General features: G+C 40.0%; 1 protein-coding gene across 2 annotated transcripts in view; it reads left to right on the plus strand.

Annotated features, from left to right (window-relative positions):
• Positions 1–19,399, plus strand: part of ADGRD1 (adhesion G protein-coupled receptor D1) — a 159,207-nt gene that overhangs the window by 79,721 nt on the left and 60,087 nt on the right. For both annotated transcript variants that reach the window (XM_069794917.1, XM_069794918.1), the window contains 2 exons: positions 3,961–4,034; positions 5,942–6,065. In XM_069794917.1, coding sequence (XP_069651018.1) covers positions 3,961–4,034; positions 5,942–6,065 — 198 coding nt within the window. The remainder of the gene's footprint in view (positions 1–3,960; positions 4,035–5,941; positions 6,066–19,399) is intronic.

Here is a 19,399-nt window from a genome sequence, read left to right on the forward strand (position 1 = left end):
GTCTTAGTGCCTTTACTCACCACCTTTGAAATAATCCATGTTATTCTTGAAGGTTAAGAAGACAAGGCTTCAAAACCTCTGAATTAGACAAAACACTGTATTTTGTAAACAGAGACAAGTGAACTCCACATTTAACTTAATAAGGTAAATTGTCAACTGCTTTGGACGAGAGGAAGTCCAACATCCAACACATTGGGATTGGAGCTACTGAGTTGAGATCAATGGCACAGCTGACCCACAGATTTGTCCTTCTTCACATTGGAGGAAAACACATGTTGAATTAGAAGGTGCGTACCCTTCTCCCTTGGTAGCCACCATTATGTAGCTAAATACTTGCTTTTTAAATTCGGGGGAGGAGAGGAGAAACAAGCTAATCTCAGAAAGGTTCACCCCACCCTCTGCTTGGCCTCTCTTCCTTGGCAAGCCTTCCCAGCAGCAGCTGGCTGACTGTTTTCCTTCTGCAATTTTGTTCACGACATTTCCTGCAACTAGGTTTTCTTGAAGGTTTCCAGCAGTCCTTTCAGCCCCCCCCCCCCCGCCTTTTTTTGGCCTCTTCACCCACTAACCTTGGCCTTGTCCCTAGTTCCCAGCAGTGTAAGTACCGTATCCCCATCACACATCCGTGCATATCCTCTGTATGCTCTCAACACATACAATGAGTTTCTGTGGTTTGCTGGTAAGTCTGACTGATTTACCGAGAGTCAGTGGTTAGTGTAAGGGATGCTGAACAGCCGTGATATAAACAGAGACAGCCCTTCCTCGAGATCCCTGCTCCATCAGATTGACATAGAGTTTGCACTGTTCCTCAGTGAGAAGAGGTTGCTTTCCTCTTTTAAGGTAATTCTGTTTGGAAGAAGCTGCATGTACTCCTCTCCACGCAGAAGGACTGATATAATGAACCTAGATTAGGGAGAACTGAAGCACGCATCCTGGATTACTTAGTGTGCTGGTACTTTCCTTCTACATGCTACTAAAAGCTGCATAAACTGTCCTTTCACAGGCTTTTATAAACACTCAAGTGACTTAATCTTTTAGTGTAAAAGCCTACTTGTATATTAAGCTTTCTGTTATCAATGTCATTAAATCAATATCCTCAGTGCTACGGGATCCAAGTCACATCTAAGCTGTCACACACAGTTTAACTTAAGAAGTGCAGTACTGAGGTACAGTCAGTTCATTTTTCATAGACAGTGCTTTGAAGTAGAGCTGTTGAAGATCACAGTGGGTTTATTCCTCGTTGTAGCCAGTTTCTTATATGTTGGGGGGCTTTCTATTCTAATGACGGTTTTGTTGCAGAACTTCAGTGAGGTCTGTGAAGATGAGTATTTTATGCAGTTATAAATGGCACTAAAAAGCCTTGTGAGGTCTATGTCGTGTCTGTTAAAACATGGGACATATTCTTTAAGAGAAGTAAATGGGCAAATTGGCATGGACTCTTCTTGTATATGCATTATTTATCTATTCTTTTTCCATGCGGGTACGCACACATCTCTGAACAGCTCACAGACTATAGCCTCACTTGGTGTAGTGTTTTGTCTAATGAGTGACATCTGTGTTTAGAGTAAAGGTGCAGAAAACCAATAATTTGTCCCTTGCCATAGATACTTAATTGAGGGTAAAACATACATTTTGGAGTACTGTGTCTTCTTCCAGCCTGACCATGCAGTGTCCTTTCCATTTAGTGTATTAAGAATCAAGGTTTATCTAGAGATACCTTACAAATCAGAAATGACAGTTATTGCACAATCTTGTCTGTTATTACAGCAGATCTTTCTCTCTCTCTCTCTCTCTTTTTTTTCTAAGCCATAGTTTGTCTGTCATAGAAGTGAAGTAATTTGTAATACAAACTGACTATAGATTCCTTCAATTGCTTACTTCAGGAAAGCTATAGACATGATGGACATAACATCATACAGCGTAATGGGCAAACATTATGCTACACGCCCTTGCTGCTGGTAAAACAGAATGAACTCTGCCAACAAAACTCTAAATTAACTGAAGTTGTGGAAGGCAGTTTTCCAGCCATGGGTTATGGATCATTAGTCTTCGGCGGTTTCTGAGCTAGTGCTCTTCAAGAATACTCTGAGCAGCAAGAGATGGCATTAAGGGAAGGCATCAGTTTCAGAAAGACACGCTGTATTTCACAGGTGGTTTGTGATTTGGAAGGTGTGCAGGACCCCTGCCGTTGTTAAAGGTGAGGCTCGTGGTGGGGCACTTTCTGAAAGGAACGGGAAGTTCGGAATTGGTGGATCTAGCAGGGAACATACCAGTTTGATCCTGAAGCCTTGCACAGGGCCTTCACAGGGCAGCCAGCGATGGGGAAGGGCTTTCACAGGTGAGGAAGGACTCCTCTGTGTTAATTAACGTCATATTCTTGGGTTTATTACATCTCTCTCACCGCAGCTGGAAAGAAAGTGGCATGAGCAGATTGGGGGTTATATCAGTGAGATATTTCCTGGTGATAAGGGATGTGACTCTTGTCCCATTATCACTTCCCAGTGTGGCACCCTTGTGAGAGTGTGAGGTTTTACCGTTTGCTTTGCTTCCCTCGTGGAAAAAGCCTACAGGATGTCACCAGAGTCAAAGGGGAAAATAGAGACCCTCGGCAGATAAGTGGCAGTCTTTCCTCTTCACAAAGCTCTGCTTCTCTGAATACCTAACTTGCAATCTCAGCTGTTTCTATGGTGAAGGCTTAGAGAAAACAGGGTGAGCCAAGGAACTAGAAATTTTGTCAGGGGATGTTGCTCAAGCAGATAAGAAAATTCCATTTATGTTATCCAGACATGTGAGTTTAGAAGTAGTAAATGGCCTTATCTACAGCATAGCTACTTGAAGCATGTGGAAATCCAGTACGAATGTGTGAATGTCCTGGGTTAGGCAGAAATGCTTTGTTATCGCTAGTAAGGAGGGATCTGTGCTACCTTGTGCCTGACACTTGTTGGACTTGTGGGAGAAGAGAAGGAAAATTGCATCAGGTACTTCTTGTACTTGGTTGAGTTTCAGCATGATGAGGTGGTTGGTTTTTTTTTTTTCTTCTTTCTCTAAAACAAGGAAAGGAATACTTGCTTATCTTTCAGCTTGACAGCAGAATTATGTTGCAATAATCCTAGGGCTGTTAATTCACCAGCGATTTGTTTATGTTCAAGATTCCTGTAATTAAAAAATTGCCTTTAGGTGGGGTCTAACACAATTTGTACTTTGGGGATTTACGTATTAGGTTTGAACAGATCCTGGAAATCCTCTAGTTTGCATATTTTGTCCATAACAAACTATTACTTCACTCCAATATAATTTTAATTATTTTGTCGTGAAACTGGTGTAGCAGAGTAGAGAATGGGGTCTCCAAGCTTCCTGAATGGAGGAGATTGAGTTAGTGGTTACATCTGTTTATGGAAGGTAGAAATTATGTCATTAAAATGCTAAGGTATGTTAAAATAAAATCTTGAATTATGGCACTGCTCTTTCAGTTTGATTGTATGTTTTAAAATAATGACTATTGTGGAAAGAAAATGTCTGTGAGTTGGTCATTGTAATGCACATATTTCAGTGTTATTAATCCTAAAAATGTGAGATTCTTATTACCCAATGAGAACAAAAGCCAATGAAACCAAATATATGCTGAAGAATAATGCCCTGATCCTGCAAAAATGAACACATATATGTTTTCTTATATACAATAAATAATCCTGGTTTGCTATTTACTTAAATGGGATACAGATTTCTTACTCAGTGACATGAGTTTAATTCCAGTGTTTAAAATTAAGACTGAATACCAGCCTTTGCAAGTTTGGAGGTTGTGTTAAAGCCATGAAGACTGACAAAATTTGCTTTCAGTTATGGTGTGTTAATCTAGAATAAGTCTAGTGAAGTTATTATAACAATGAAAATTTAAAGTGGTTGAATACTGGAATTTAGTCCTTGTTAAACATTCCTTCAGGGTTTATATTTTCTTTCTTGCAGACTCCCAGACAATACAGCCAAGCACTAAATACGAGTAACAGAGTTCATCTTTACTGTGCATTTCTGGACTATAGGTATGTTACATAATTTCAAATTCTTTAACATGGTTTAATTAAATTACATATAGTTTGTGATGCTATATATTCTTCTTGTTCTCTTCCACTCATGGAAATAGTTAAGGAAATGGAGCCACTGGTTTACAAAAAACACAGTCTCATAGTGCCTTCTTACCATAAATAGGAGACTTGTTATTCACAGACCCCATGTTAGGTAGGTAATTGAGAGACTGAAAAATTTTGGAATCAAAACAGCAAACTGATAAAAATCGTGCTTATCTTGGTTCAGGAGTATGTCCACTTGGGCAGATGCTTGGATGTTTTAAGATGGCAAACCTCCAGCAGAGCCATTGTTTTCACTGGATCTGTGCCTATGTCACAACACCATGTGTGATCAGTATTTCAGAGCTGTGAATTTTGGCCAATGCATGCAACGGGGAAATATTATGCCCCTGAACAAAAATTAGAATAAAAGGGCCATAAATATCACCTTAAATTTCACTCAGAAAATAGGAACTATGGAAAAGCAGTAGCTTTTTTTTTTTTTTTTTAGCTCTGAATATATTGAATCTGGTTTTGATTTCCAAACATGCTGCTCTTACTGAATCAATTCAGAAAGAATACAGATATTGAATTTTGAATTTCATGGGGTTTAACAGTTTTTGAACCATAATGGTATAAGCTTAATTGATGTAGCAGTGGCCCGCTATGTTGTGATCCCTCCTATCCAGCATGCACATGGGAAGGTCACTGTAATTGTTTTATTGAAGTTTTGTTTCAAGTATGTTGAACTGTCCCAGCTGTTGGCAGTTACTCGTTGTTATGGTTACTCACAAATTACGATAAATTAGAAACAGGTTTTACTGAAGCAAATTAATATGGTTGGGGCATCGTTCCTATACTGTTTCCACTGGGGCTTGGGCCCTTGAGGCTTTGCCTCGGGATAGAAACTGAAATATGAAATCTGTCCTTCCAAATGAATTTTATTTGTGTCAAGATGGTCTTATTCCCTAGTGCATGGTAGTTAAAGAATAAGCAGTTGGTTTCTGACCTACAACAGACTCTCTCTGAGAACTCAAAGAGGTCTCAAAGGACAGCGGAATGGTGAGGTAATACCTATCTTTAAAATAAGCACCAAGAAAAATACAGATCATTCAGTGTAGCTTCAGGACCCAGAATAATATCAAAAGTAATAAGTGGTTAAGAAGCAGGTAGTTTGGGTGGGTGACCTACAGTGCCTGAGCCCCCTCAGATGTGTGGCCGTGGCTTCTGCGTCCCCACTCCACTGCAGGGCTGTGAGAGCAACGGGGTTTCTGGGTTTCCCTGGCTCCAGGAAGAAGCAAACTCATGCGGATCACTTTTCTGCACAGCCCTGGGACCAGGACACACAGCCAGCCCAGCCGTATCCTCAACGGAGCAGGAGCTGCTCTGGCTACCCCTGAGGATGAAGTGACAAAAACCAATTGATGTGTATGGGTCACTAGAAATCACTTTGACAGGATGAGTGGGACAGTGGATAAGGGAGAGGCAGCAGATATGATACACAGACTTCTTTGATTTTTGCGAGATTATTGACTTGTCTGATATTATCGTTCTCAGAAGACAGACATTTGGGTCTAGGTGAAATGCCATAAACGGGTTGCACAATATAAGGGAAAAATGTAGGTATCGTTTATTGGTTATAAAACTGGGAAGAAATCTCTAGAGACATTCATGTAGGGGTCTGATCTGGGCCCTGTTCCGGTCAATATTTTCCTTAACTATTTTCATGATGGAATTGAGAAGACACTAGCAGTGTTTGTGGATGCTCCAGCCTGAGATGTCTTTCAGACCTCTTAATCACCTATATAGTACAATGCATGTCAAATTAACCTGGTAAGATGCATTTTGACAGAGATTATGTTCCATTTTTGTGTGCTTTGCAGCAATGGAACTGGTGTTTGGTCTAATGAAGGTTGTGTGCGTGAGAGTGGGGACCTCAACTACTCAGTGTGTCTTTGTAACCACCTCACTAACTTCGCCATTCTGATGCAAGTGGTGCCTCTGAAGGTGAGATTAAGCAAAGGAGTAAATCTGTCTGTTAAAAATGAAGCATAAATACATCAGTTGCATCCTCACACCACATCAGCAAGTGATTGAAACTGGGCTCATTTTTGCCCAACTCAGATTTATTCCACATCTTGCTTTCTGGGATGATGTTTTAATACTTCTTGACTATATTTATGTTTTAAAACTTTTGGGAACCGAAATGGAGCATGAAATGAAACACTTCTGTGGTAGGTGGGAATTCTCTTTACTTTATTCTCACCCTTTTGGCATGATTTCTTAAAGTACAAGGCAGGAAAAGCAGTAGAGGACATTGTACAGCTGACCCTGGCTTTTATGATTCGTTTTCAAGATAGAGACAGCTGAGATGTGGCTGTTTAAGGGTTTTGGTAAGTAGACTTGTGAAATATGGACAGCTGAGCTTGAAGCCCATGTGAAACAAGCTCTGCTGCCAGCTGGCCCCTACCATCGTCTCTGCCAGCTTTCCAAATATCTCCTCACTGCTGTTTCTTCACCTGGTTGCCAAGCAGGGGCTTGTGTGGAAAGAGCATGAGAAACAAAATGATTCTTTAGTGTTGAGTGAGAGTGAACCCCTTATGTATAGTTTTCTCTATGCTCAGTTCCTTTGACCAAAGAGTTATCAAGCAAGCCTCTTTTCAGCTGGAATGACACTTTCCGTGTTTATCCAGGACCTTATGCTTCTTATGCATACTCGTCCCTGGTTTCAGATGAAGCTTTGATAGCAAACGCATTGCCCTCCTCACTAGACATTTTCTTCTCTTCATGATACCTTACGATGCCTTGAGATTTCCTCAGAGATGGAGCAGAGTTTCTGCTCCTTGCAGGTGAAGTGCTGGTTTGTCCTGTTGAAGGAATCCCTCTCCAAAACTCAGCACCAGGCAAGGTCAACGCCATCCTGGATCTTAGCAGACAAACAGACAGCAATGCCATGAGCATAAGAAATACGTCTTTACCGCTTTAGTTGGGTGTGCTACCATCAGGGAGGATCCAATGGAGGTAGTGATGAAACCCTGCTCAGACAACCCTTGGTTAATAAATAATGAATGTATAATAGGAATAACTTACATACCGTACCTTTAAAGAAACATTGACTAATTGTCCGTCAAATTTATACTCTCTGGCACATTCTCAGCTTTCTACAGACATCATCCTAATAATATAAATTGACAGACTGAAGAAGACCTTCAGTAGGAGTCCTACTGTCACATTTATCACTGCGTGCTGCTAACAAGCATTGTGTCCTCTCTGGTACAGCTAGAGGGGTTTTGTCAGCTCTGTTGACATGGATGCATTGACTATATGGCCATGTCTTAGCATCCTGTTAATTGGTTTGAATGATGGGTTTGCTCTTCTTTCAGGCAGTAGCTTTGCAGAGCAGCTACTGCTGCAGGATGGGCTACGTGTGCTCGTGAAGGCGGCACAGAGGTTCCTGCAGCTAGCTACAAAAGTCAGCTTATAGTGTAAGGGAACTCTAATCAGGGTTATACCACTAGGCAGCACCAAAGTCTTTTCAAGGAATGAATCATCCCAGACTGCTCTTAGTAATTACTGATTCAGTAATACTGTTAGCACAACTACTCACCTGGTAATCCTGGTTAGATGGTGTAATGCCATCAAAGTCAGGGTCACCGTTTAGAACAAGATGGTCTGCTATCCAAAGAGCTTAATTAACACCTGCAGCCCTTTGTATTAGTCTAACCACTTGAAGATGGGGGGTAGCTTGTTCAGGTCACCCAGTTTTTATCTAACCACTATTATCTTTATTACTTGTAAAGCACCTAATGACCCAGCTGGTTTCCAAGTATCATTTTTCTAGGAACTCTTCCTACTGTTAATAAAATGCAGCTTTGCCTGAAGAGCTTCCCATCTTGTGAGACAAAAGTAGCATGGGAGAAATGTGCTATTATTAACACTGTTTTAAAGAGCAGTATGTAGGGATTTAGCCAGAATTAAACAGGGCGTCCACCAATTAAATGCCATTTAAAGATTAGTCAGTTCTCCACTGGGGAATAATTCTGAAAGGTCTAACTTCCAAATAAACAGATTAGAAATTGTCATGATTAATGGGATGCTGCAATAAGTTTTAATATTATGCAATATTAGTAATCGGAGATCAAAGATATTTCATGTCAAAGTCTTTGGAATCAAGCCTTCCTAAAGAGATCTGAAATGCATAACTAGGAAAGGCTGGACAGGAATGGACTGTCCAGTTCCTCACAGTCATTTAATGGTTCTATGTCAATATTTTCTACCTTCTTAACTTTTTGGTCTAATGCATTTGCATCTGCCAAAGTTTGTGCAGAATGTTTTTGCATTGCTTTTTTTCCCCTTCATGATAATTTAGAAAACAAAATGAAAGTGCTGCTGAAATGTTATGTGGATGTGTGAGACACACAGATAGTCACTTTGATGCATAAAAATCTTCCATATGTGACATAGTACTGTAAAAGTCTGTATAAAATAGTTTGGTATTTTTGAAAGGAAGCTTTCTGTTGTATTTTGGCCCCTTCTACCTAACATCCCACTTCTGAACAGAAAAAAGAGAGAATTTATAAATTTTTGGCAGGAAAAGTGAAACGCTGAAAGATGAAAGGAGTATTTCCAGTATAGAGTCCATATGTTCCTAGTGCAAATCCATGAGAATTCAAAATGCTTGCTGCAGATTTCAGTGGAAGATCGTGCAGGCTAGGGAGAAAATATGCATTCATTTCTAACCTCTTAAAGTTCACCTAAACCCAATTTTTGCATGCACCTCAATAGGCAGAATTTATAAATGCATTGTAGTATGGAGAAATTTGGGTTCACTGGTCTGAGCAGCATTGAACCTGAACCATACCTCAACACGACTGCCATCACCTGCACAAGCTTGATGTTACAGCGAGGTGGCAATGAGAGTGGGCCCATGGGAAGTCTCAGGTAATGTTGGCGCTAACAAGCCAATGAAGGATGTCAACCCGTCAATGTGCTTTAATTCCAGTTCCTCTGGTCTGGCGATTATGTAGTCCCTCTCTCAGAGTTTATCAGAAAATCTCATCCAAATCTTTGATCAAGAGATACCCTTTAAATTGACTGTTTAGGATTATCTTGTGGTACTAATTTTTTTAACCAGTGAAAAAAATCGGTATCTTCATTGTGTAATTGGCATGAAGTTAAGATTCAAGCAAAGACAAGCCGCCTGGCTTTTGAGCTATACGAGCAGACTATGCTCCATTACAAATTCCTAAAACATTTGCTAAGTATTTGCTTCACATGTCTAAGCAATAGAGCCTACTGAATCAACTAGACAACTGGAAACTTCTCCCAGGCGTCCTTGGAACCCTGTTAAGTAAATGTTAAAATGCTGTGGATTTTAAACACATATATATGTTTATTCACCATGTTCTGAAATTCATGAGCCAAGGTTCAAAGGGCCCATATAAATCACCTGTTGGAATACTAGATTGTCAGTGCTCTAAGAAATTGTTGCAATGATGTTATATTTGATCTTGAACTTTTTTTTTTTTTCATAGATGGCAAGAGAAAAGAAAAAGAGAGGGTGGAAGTATGCAATTGCCTACATTTTAACAGTTCTATTTATATAGCTATTATATATCTGTGGCCGTATAAATAGAAAGGGATGAATTTTTTCCATGTGAACGTGATTTTTGACAGAACGTTTATTTTTTGTCTAGATTCTGTTTCTTACAAAAAGGGGTCTGCTTTTCATGAAAAATATAGATGAACTATTGGAAATGGATTGCCTGAAAACTGGAGAGGTTTTCATCAAAAGCTGTATTTTGGTACAAAAAACCTGACTTCATTCTTCATGGGAATTCTACTTTGGGTGCGTCGTACTTCCATTCTCCTATGGAAAGTATCATTTCCCTTTCTCTCCATCGTACAGAGAAGTGCAGCTCTCAGGGTAGCACAAACAGGCAGACACCCTCTCCAAGGGCACCATAACAGCCTTTAACCGAATGCACCGGTCAGCAGAACAGCAAACCCAGGTATGAATAGTTCTACCACCCCTTGCAGAAAGGCAGGCAGATGCACAGAAAACAATAAAAAAAAAGAGGTGGTTATTGACAATTCTAAAGGGATATAATGCAGACAAGTATATATGCGGCAGCGTCAGACCTGGGAGAACATCCCTAGGGAGAACACTGTTGATGTGGAAATCCATGAACTTGTGAGATTAGTGTTCTGACTCTCTCAGCTCCCCTTCACGAGATTGAGTTTCTTTTTTTTAAGCTCCCCCCCTTCCCCAAACATAAGCTTTCCATTAATGAGACATTGCAGTTTTTAAAGTTGCTGTTCACAACCAGAGAGTACAGCATACTCTCTGACTTCAGAAGGAGCCAAGGTGTCTCTAAGCAACAAATACTGAAAATAAGTGACCTTCCTCAGAAGTAACTTGCCACATTAAATACTTGTTGGTGAGCATTTCTACTGACCAGAGAGCTGAGCTTGTGTGATAACTATTTGTCAAAGACGGTGACATTTTCTTCTGAGTTATGCTAAATTTGAGCAAGAATCTCCTTGCTTAACTCCCTCTCTTTGTTTCTTCGCGTACTTAAGTCTAGCTTTATCCACTTACAGAACAATAGCATGATCTGGACCTTGTCAACTTTGACGCACTGTGGACCTGCCCCAGTGCCTCCCTTCCTGCTAGTACTGGTCCAGTTCATTTTCACGCTTTCACCAATATCCAGCAGATCTCTATGTATATTTACACAGTTTGTGCATTTCTTGTGGGCATAAAGGCCTTTAAGTATTCTCAAGATTCTTTATTATTGCAATTTTATTATAAGGTACAGGACTATGTTAATAATTTACGCACCTGGCTTGGGGAGGAATTACAATGTCTCACATAGATTTCATTTTGTTTCGGTGAGACAGTCATAGGAACAAAATTGTAGGATATCTCACATCTGACGGTGCTTTCTCTTGAATACTTGAAGTATTGCGAGATGAGGAATGCTGACAAATTGTTAGACATTTATGGAGCAAACTGTCAGGTGGGTCTAATTTCCAGGGAGCATAGAAATGCAAGAAAGTTCTTAAGAACAAGCTGCGAGTTCTTGATTTTTCTTCTTGATCTTTACTCAAAACAGGTTAGATTAATTCATACACTCTTCTACTGTATGCCAGCTGGAAGTAATCTCCAGAGACTGAAATCAGCTGAGATGAAAAAGCATTTTTATTCCAATATTTCAGAGAAAGAAATTGAAAGAGAGAAGTCACAAAGAAAAATTTTAAATTCTGGAATTTTAACTTAAATGTGAAAAATGAACCTCCACTCATATCTGTGTGCTATACAGCAGTGTGTGGAAGAAAAAAAAAAGAACTTTGAATGCTGTGAATTAGCTAAATCCGAGCTCAGATTACAAGTGTAGTTGAACGTTAATCCAGATTTTATATTAGTTTCAGCAAGAGCTAGAACGCACTAAAGTCACAGTGATTGTGAAAGAATGGTACGAACAATACTGCTGATTAGCTTGAGAGCCATGTATGCAGTTTAGCTGCTTTCAGTGATGCAGGGCATTTACAGTTGTAACAAGTTTATTTCAGGAATGAAATAACCATCTTGGAAAAACTTGCAACCATGTGGTGCTCAGATGTCAGCCTGGCACTTACCTGTTAGCCTGCTGATGAATTGGCCCATGTGGAATGCTGAAATTATTTGTGTCTTTATCACTCTGCTGTTATGTCTGTATCACGGCTGGCCCAAATTCATGCTTGCTTGCTGAGATTCATTTACCATGTCGGTTTTAACTTGAGAAATGGTAGTATTTATTCGGAGTTTTGGAGATTAGTGATCATCAACTGGTTTAAATGAATAAATAAGTTAATTGAAGGTAAAATATGACTGAAGATGAGCAGAATGTTCCTTTTCAGCCAGCCCTTGATTACCTTTGTGAAGTTGCATGGATGTAATTAAGGTCAGCACACAGTCAGAATTTGGAAACTCTATTGAGAAGTCTTTTCACAACTCTGATCAAGTTAGTAAGATTGAGAATTTTACAGTTGCATCTCCCCAACAAAACGTGTCAGTGGGACGTTCAGAGTAGTTGTGCAGCTATTAACTAATTTGTGTACCCCTCCTCTGGGAAACTCCTTGCGCTGACCAAGCTTCTCTTTCTGATGGGGGAAACTGAGGTAGAGTAAAAAAGTCCTTTATAGAAAATCATTGCTAAAGCTGCACTCTTGGGGGTTCGTGTCTGTCCTTCTCCTTCCTTGATCCAGAGAACAGCGTTCCAGCTTTTGCTTCGTCTGGTGCAGCCAGAACAAACCTGTACTGCCAGCTGCCCTGCAATGTTATAGTTAGGGAGACAATGGTGCCTTAATATCGCTGCGGTAGGAAAAATACATAATCCATTTAGTCGGATGTGTTTACACTGGTTTTTGTTTGCTGCTTCTGGAGAAAGTCCAAGCAGAGGGCACGCAGGGTGATACGCTCCCTGTGGTGCTTTTCTTGTAGTACTGTAGTACAACAGTCCTCCGCTGTGCTGCAGGCTTGAACCTGGACAGGAACAGCAGCGGATGGGAGATGAGATGTTCCCTCAAGCAGGCATCCTCTGCTGGCGCAGAGCCTGGGGACATCTCAACCTGCAACGCCATGTCCTGCACCCAGCACCCAGCCGTACCTCCCGCTGGAGGGGAAATCGCTGGGGGAGGCGGAGGTCCCGTTCCCGCGGCGGGGGGCACGGCTGAAATCCAAAGGAGAGACGTGAGCGCAGTCAGACAGAGGGACGTCACAAGGTGCTTCCTAGACAGCAGGAATCAAACCTAACATGGAGTAAGCTGCATTTCAAAAGCATTTCAACTCCAAAGAAAATTCAGACGCTATTATTTTATTTTGGGCAGCTTTACTTCCTCTCATCAGTCAGTGGGGCCCTATGCTCCTGCCAGGAAACATGCCAGCCATCTGGCAGTTTTTATTTTTATAGTGATCCAACAACCACAAAGCATGCCAGGCTATTTGTACCATCTGCCACATAAATGTCATTTCAACAAAAGGATGGTGGACACCTGGGGACCCAGAGTTCAAAAATCATTTTAAAGGGGAATTCATTGTCTTCCACAGCAAAATAGAGTTGAGGTTCGGGTCCCCCTCCCCCAGGTGACCAATGTGGGTCACAACTGTAATATTTATGGCTTTTAGACCATTCTCTTAAATTGTTTTGGGGCTTTTTTCTCCTGTTTTTTCCTCTTTCTGTCTTTTCCAACTGTGAGGGTAGAAAAATGACTAGTATAAAGTTCACATGTGGATGGACATTTCCAGCAAAGTAATACTGTCGTACAATCTGTGGTAGAAATTGTTCGGGTTTTTAAACATATTTTCTGCATTTCTAAAGCTAGAAATGACTTTGTTTTTCATCCTGTTTGTAGCTCTTGTTCCATAATTCAGAAGGGAGGATCAATCAATATAGTTCAAGCTGCCTACCAATGGCCTTGAAAGCAGAGAAGCGTTTATAAAGGGAAAAATATTTAAGAATGTCTGATCTTGCTGCTGGAGCTATAGAGACAATCCACAGCATCTTTAGGGAGCCCAGGATTTTGAAAAGGCTTGCGGATTTGGCTGTGAGGTTCTATTTACAACAGGAAAGACATCCCAAATTTCTTCTTTGGGGCAAAATGTGTGTTTTTATTTTATTTTTCACTGTTAGAGCTGAGTTTGACAGCAAGTTTTGACGATGTATGGCTGACAGAACAAAATGCGTCTATCCCTGTTTATAAAGGCTGTTTTGAAAATGTCCTAATATTGTGAAATGCTTTAAAAATATGGGGGATAGGTGTGTAATTTGTAAGTTTGGAGCATTCTTTTCCTAAATCCAATATTGCAGTTATTAATCAAACATTGCGCTCAGGGGGCATTAAAATAACAATCTGAAATGATAACTTTTTGTCTTAAATTTTTCAGCCAGCTGAGGTTCAGATTATACACTCTAATAGGACAATGAAATGGAAATAACGTGGGATTCTCCGATTTCTGCTGTTTTGTAATTTTAATATAATTACTTTTCTCAGCATGCTTTTCATTGCTGGAAACATAAAAAGAATAATGCCTTAGTCCAGTAATTTTTCTTTTGTGTTGCATATTTAAAAATTGGATAGGCATTGCAATTTTTTTGGTCCTTGTTTTTTACCATCACCAGTTTATTTAACTGAAGAGATCTCTACAGACAGTTTAGACAGCCCTTACCCATCAGATGAACAAAGACAAATCAGCCTATGTGTTTATTCTAGAATTGCTTTGTAAACTTTCTTTGCTCTTTCTCACTCTCTCCACTTCCCCCTCCATTTTATTGCAGTGAATGTTGTCCCCAAGGAGGAACACATCTCGCTGATGTGTTCACAGTATGATTGTGCATCATATTTCTTGTCCTTCCTATGCTCATGCTCATCTTTCCTGAAAATTGAGCACTCATCTTGATTTTTAACTCAGAGCCGTTGTTCATACTTTTGCTATTCCATTCCTATGCCAGTACAGCTCTGTCGATTTTAATGGGAGGAAATAGGAGACTTTCTGGTTCTGTCCTTAATCCCATAGAATTACATGGGAAAAGTTGGACTAATGCTGCAGGAGACTAAACCCCTCAAATTCCTTAGAGAATTGTTTGGCAGTTACTGAATTTCACTCAGCAGAGGAGAATAAAAAATGACTTTTTATTTTGGAACAGGACAAATATTTAAGAGTGCTAGAATGGTCAAAAGAACTCTTTTGTTTGAGGAGCATGAAACAGGACTCTATTTTAATCAGAATACTTAACAAAATAAAATAGGCTTCCTTTCTACAGTGAAAATGAAAGCACTGAGCCATTTGGCAGCTAGGTCTTCTCCCTGACTAAAGGATTTCCCCATGCAGTATAAAAATGTTATGATACTGCACCTTTATCCATCACTGTTCTCTGCTGAATATCTTTAAACGGAGTCACTCTGTACTCTTGAGTTCAGTCTGTCTCCAGTATTGGCCTTTTTATGCGCTTTCTCCCTAAAGCGCGCTGTAGGGGAAATTCAGGGCTGGATACCTGGAGACTCTTGGCTGCGGTGCAAGCCACAGCTAAATGCAGTCCTGAATAGAAATGGACATTTCTGAATCAAAGCCCAAGCCTGGGATGAGGGAGGTAGACATACTAATTGTCATTGAATTTTACTGGGAGCTGGGTATTTAATTATCCTCAACTGCTCTGAAAATTCTCCGCCTCAGAGCCTGGCAAGAGACCATCATTTCTCTGCCTGCAAGAGCCTGCTGGACCCACGCTGGGTTTTATTCTCCTCGTAGCCCTCTCCGATGGACTTCGGTTTGGTTGTTAATTGGAGAATAGGATGAGTCTGCTCTTGCTGGAACAGAAAGTAGAAAACAGATGTGAAAGTCTTAGGTGTATGGGCAAAAGTAGCTCCTTCAGTTTTCAGTTTCACAGAGGATAGTCTGCTGTAAATATCACATTTGCCATTTCTTGAGAAATACGGCAAGTCTTAGGCCTGAAATGAAGGCAGAAAAACCACAGTGCTTAGTGCTACACAGAGTTATGAGGAAGAACTTGCAAATAACTGCTTTTCTGATCCCCAAACTTCATTATTGTACCACTTCACAACTTGAGTCCTTCCTCCCTGCCATGCTTCCTTCAGGCTTCATTTGAACTAAAAACTTGCTGCATGCGATTTATAATGAGCAGATTACCTACTGTTTGATGACATTTGCCCAGAACTACTTTAAAAGATGATGTGGGCTTTTAAAAATACTAATTAATACCTTGGCAGAGATCTTTGGAAAACTCTAAATTTTTCATGTCACAGTGAAAAGTTTTAAATAGGCAGCCACCAGGCTGGGCTGGCTGTACAAAAACATACCTTTAATCCTGAAAAGCCCCTTTTGTAGCACTTTATTGCTGATCACTAGGAGTTGTGGAGTTAATAGAGAATGGGAATTCAAAAGCAGTTCTGCTGGAAATGGCTGATAAAGATGATTGCACTGCAAAGCGTGACTCTCAGAGGCCTTTTTTCTCTAAACTTGCGGTATCTGATACATTGTGGCTTGAGAAAAGAAGTCTCTGAATTAAGTTAGACTTTTTTTTTTTTCTGTGAGAAGAGCATGTGCAGTGCCATTAAGTATGGCCCCACCAAAATTGTTCCTGCGCTCTCGGTAAGTAGACTGAGCCTCCTGAACTAAACACAGATGTTAATTTGAAAAAACCATAATGTTATGTACCTAACAAAGTGCTTGGCAAGCTGAAGGAAAACAGAGATTTGTATTGTTATTATTGTTTAATATATAAATAAAGGCCTCACTGGACTGAAATTGAATTTCAGCAGCCTTTCTGGAGGCAATTAAAACCATTAGCTTCATCAGCCAAGGCCAGCGTTTTAATGTCTCTGAAACACTCAGGCTGCCAAAGTTAATTATTCATCCTTTTCTTAATTGGATTCAGATTGCATTTTAAAGGTGCAGCTTCAATAGGGTTGGCTGAGCCTTAATTTTTCACTCCTACATCTCCTCCCTTCCCTTCCCCCAAAGAAATGTCTCATAAGATATCGTTTCAAGCCTTTGCAGAAGGGTTTGAGAGAAGATTTCAGCCCAGGCCAGCGGCTGATCGTCTCGTGGCAGATCTCAGTTGGTTTGATAAACAGGGTAAAAAACATACATCATTGTAAGGAACTTCATGGTAGGAATGCTTCTTTGAGATGGAAAGCTGACCAAAAGGGACAGTAAAATATAACTTGCTGTTATGTTTGGACTTAGGGCAAAATACAATTGCCATGTTTTACATTTCCACCAGTAAACAAATAACTTTGGTTTCATAAAATGTATACACTATATAAGCACATGAAAAAATACCACATTCTGTGTTCTACCAGTAAGTAACAGTAAAATACAAATGATAGGTATGATATAGTCCTTAGATTGCAGGCCTCTCTTTTTAAGGCTGTGAAACAATTTTTGGTTCAAGAACTTGTCTTTTTTGGGAAGAAGATGAACTGCTTTTCAGAAAGGAGATTTCAAAAGTAGTTTAGACAATGAAATTACTGCTTTTGATGGCTGAATTGTGAAGTTGTAATTTGGTATACGGACAAATCCTTTCAGGATCAGCTATGACAAACCTTAAGTATTTGAACTCAGCCCTTTCTCTGATGTGTTGCCTCTAAAGACAGAGATAGAGGGATATTTTGCAATATGTAAAGAAGAAAATTTTAGACTAGTACTTCCCCAAAATACCCCTTCCTCTGGAGAAAGCCAAAAGTAGCCTCTTTGCAAAGCAGAAAACATGCAGTCAACTGCCTGAGAGATGGATAATGAGAAAAAGGGACGGGAGTGCAAATTTCACACAAAAGAAGGGGATGCCTGGAAGGGGACACTGAGCAGAGAGCGCCCTGTATTTCCCAGACAGATGCTCTGATTTGACCCATTGCTATTTTGTGTTCCTGTAGCCCATCTAGCTTTTTGATGGGTTGTTTTGCTGTGTTGTATATACAGTTGCTCATTAATGTTACGTAAATAAGTAGATTTTCTGTTCTAGATACAGATCAAACAATTTTACATGTACTGAACAAGTCTTTCAGCCTCAACTGACCTTTTCCAGATACCCCAGAGATGAAAAGTACCATCCCATTATAATACTATATTTTCATCTTCCTGTGCAGTTATTTTTAAACAGAGGAGTTAGATGTCACTCTTTTTTTTTTTTTTTGTTATTAACAACATCATAAAGGAAAAATATATATTTGGAGTCTGAACTGGTATCTTTCCAGGATCATTTCTCAGGCCATCCGGTTGCCTGCAAGTTTCCAAAATAAAAATGTTGAGCAATGTACTACTTTTATGAGGGAGAATGAGGGTAAGACAATAGACTATAATATTGCAGATGGACGTAACTACTGAAACCATCAGATCTTTGTCCATGCTATTAGCGACACTTGCAAGGTAAAGGGTGTTACAGCCTAAACTAAAAGGGTGGGAGCTTTATATGGAATATGAATTTTTGATTTGACTGTCTGTCAAAGGTGAAACTGAGAATCATCTGCCTTTCAGTGTTCCTGATTACTAACACTCATGACTGCATGAGCTTGTTTCCTAGCTTTTCAGCTCGCTGCAGAGTAAGAGAACGACCGTATAAACTCAAAGAAGCAAAACCTTTTAGAAGAAAAGAATAATTTAATGTAAATTGGGACAAGCGTGAGAATCAGGCTCCTGGGACTACTTCACAGATTGCTCAATGTTTTATTTGGTACTTTTTAATGCGATTTTCTTTAGTAATAGCATTACAGCTTGATTAGCATTTTTATGCTGACTGCAAGATCATCCCAAATTACTGTCTTATATTCCATGTCATGAACGAAGTCTGAAAATTTTCAAAAAGACAAGCTGAAATAAGATGAAATCGGCTCATATCAGAGCATTGGAATTTATAGGAAACTGTTTCTTAATTGATGATGCACAATGCTTTGACAATCCAGGTATTTCTAAAAAATTGCATGCTTGTTATCCTTTACAATGTGAACACAGACACACAACATCCAGCTGTGTTGTAACAGCTGGGTTGTGAGAAGTTAGTAGAGACCTGATATTTTAAATACAGGTTCTCTTCACTCCCGCACCATATACCTGTATTTAGAAATGAGGCACCACACCCTGGAAATCATTCCAGGCCTTCTTTTCCTGCTGTATCCTTCCCCCTGCAATTCATATCACCCACAGAAAGGAGCTGGTTTCACTGTCTGGAGCTGCTGTAGACAGGGACTGCTCTCTTGTACCCCTCCAACTTGACAGTTCGGTTCGAGAACAGCTATCGCAGGCTCCACCTTCATCTTAATAAACCAAAAATGGTTCAAAACTACCTACAGGCTTCCTGTCCCTCACAGTAGGCAAGATGAGAATGTGAACTACAGTGACGTTGCTTTTGAAATCATCGCTACCAGACTGATGTGGGTGCTGATTTAAGAGCGTCATTCTTAAAGCATCATCAAATTTTGGTTGCGTTTACCAGAGCAAGAACAATTTCCAGTTCATAGATGCAGGGACCTATGTAGGTTATTTTACGTTTGAATTAATCTTCTGTATTTTGTTGATAAGGGATTTTTTTTTTCCCCTTTTCATTTCTAAGTCATACAGGCTCCACTTGGGAGACCTTGATTCATGTCTTGTCTTGCCCTGCAGAGGTTTCTGGAGGAAGACTGAGCTAAAACCCAGAGAAAGACTTTCTTAGAGGCATGTTAATTATGATAGAAATTAGTTAGAAAAAGATGTTTGTGTGATCATTATCTTCTCTTGGATTATTATGGAAAAAACAAAGGCTTTGATTTTCGCCCATTTCCACTAGATGGATCCCCTGTATCTT

Source organism: Haliaeetus albicilla, chromosome 10 (assembly GCF_947461875.1).
Source record: "Haliaeetus albicilla chromosome 10, bHalAlb1.1, whole genome shotgun sequence".
Classification (NCBI taxonomy): Eukaryota; Metazoa; Chordata; class Aves; order Accipitriformes; family Accipitridae; genus Haliaeetus; species Haliaeetus albicilla.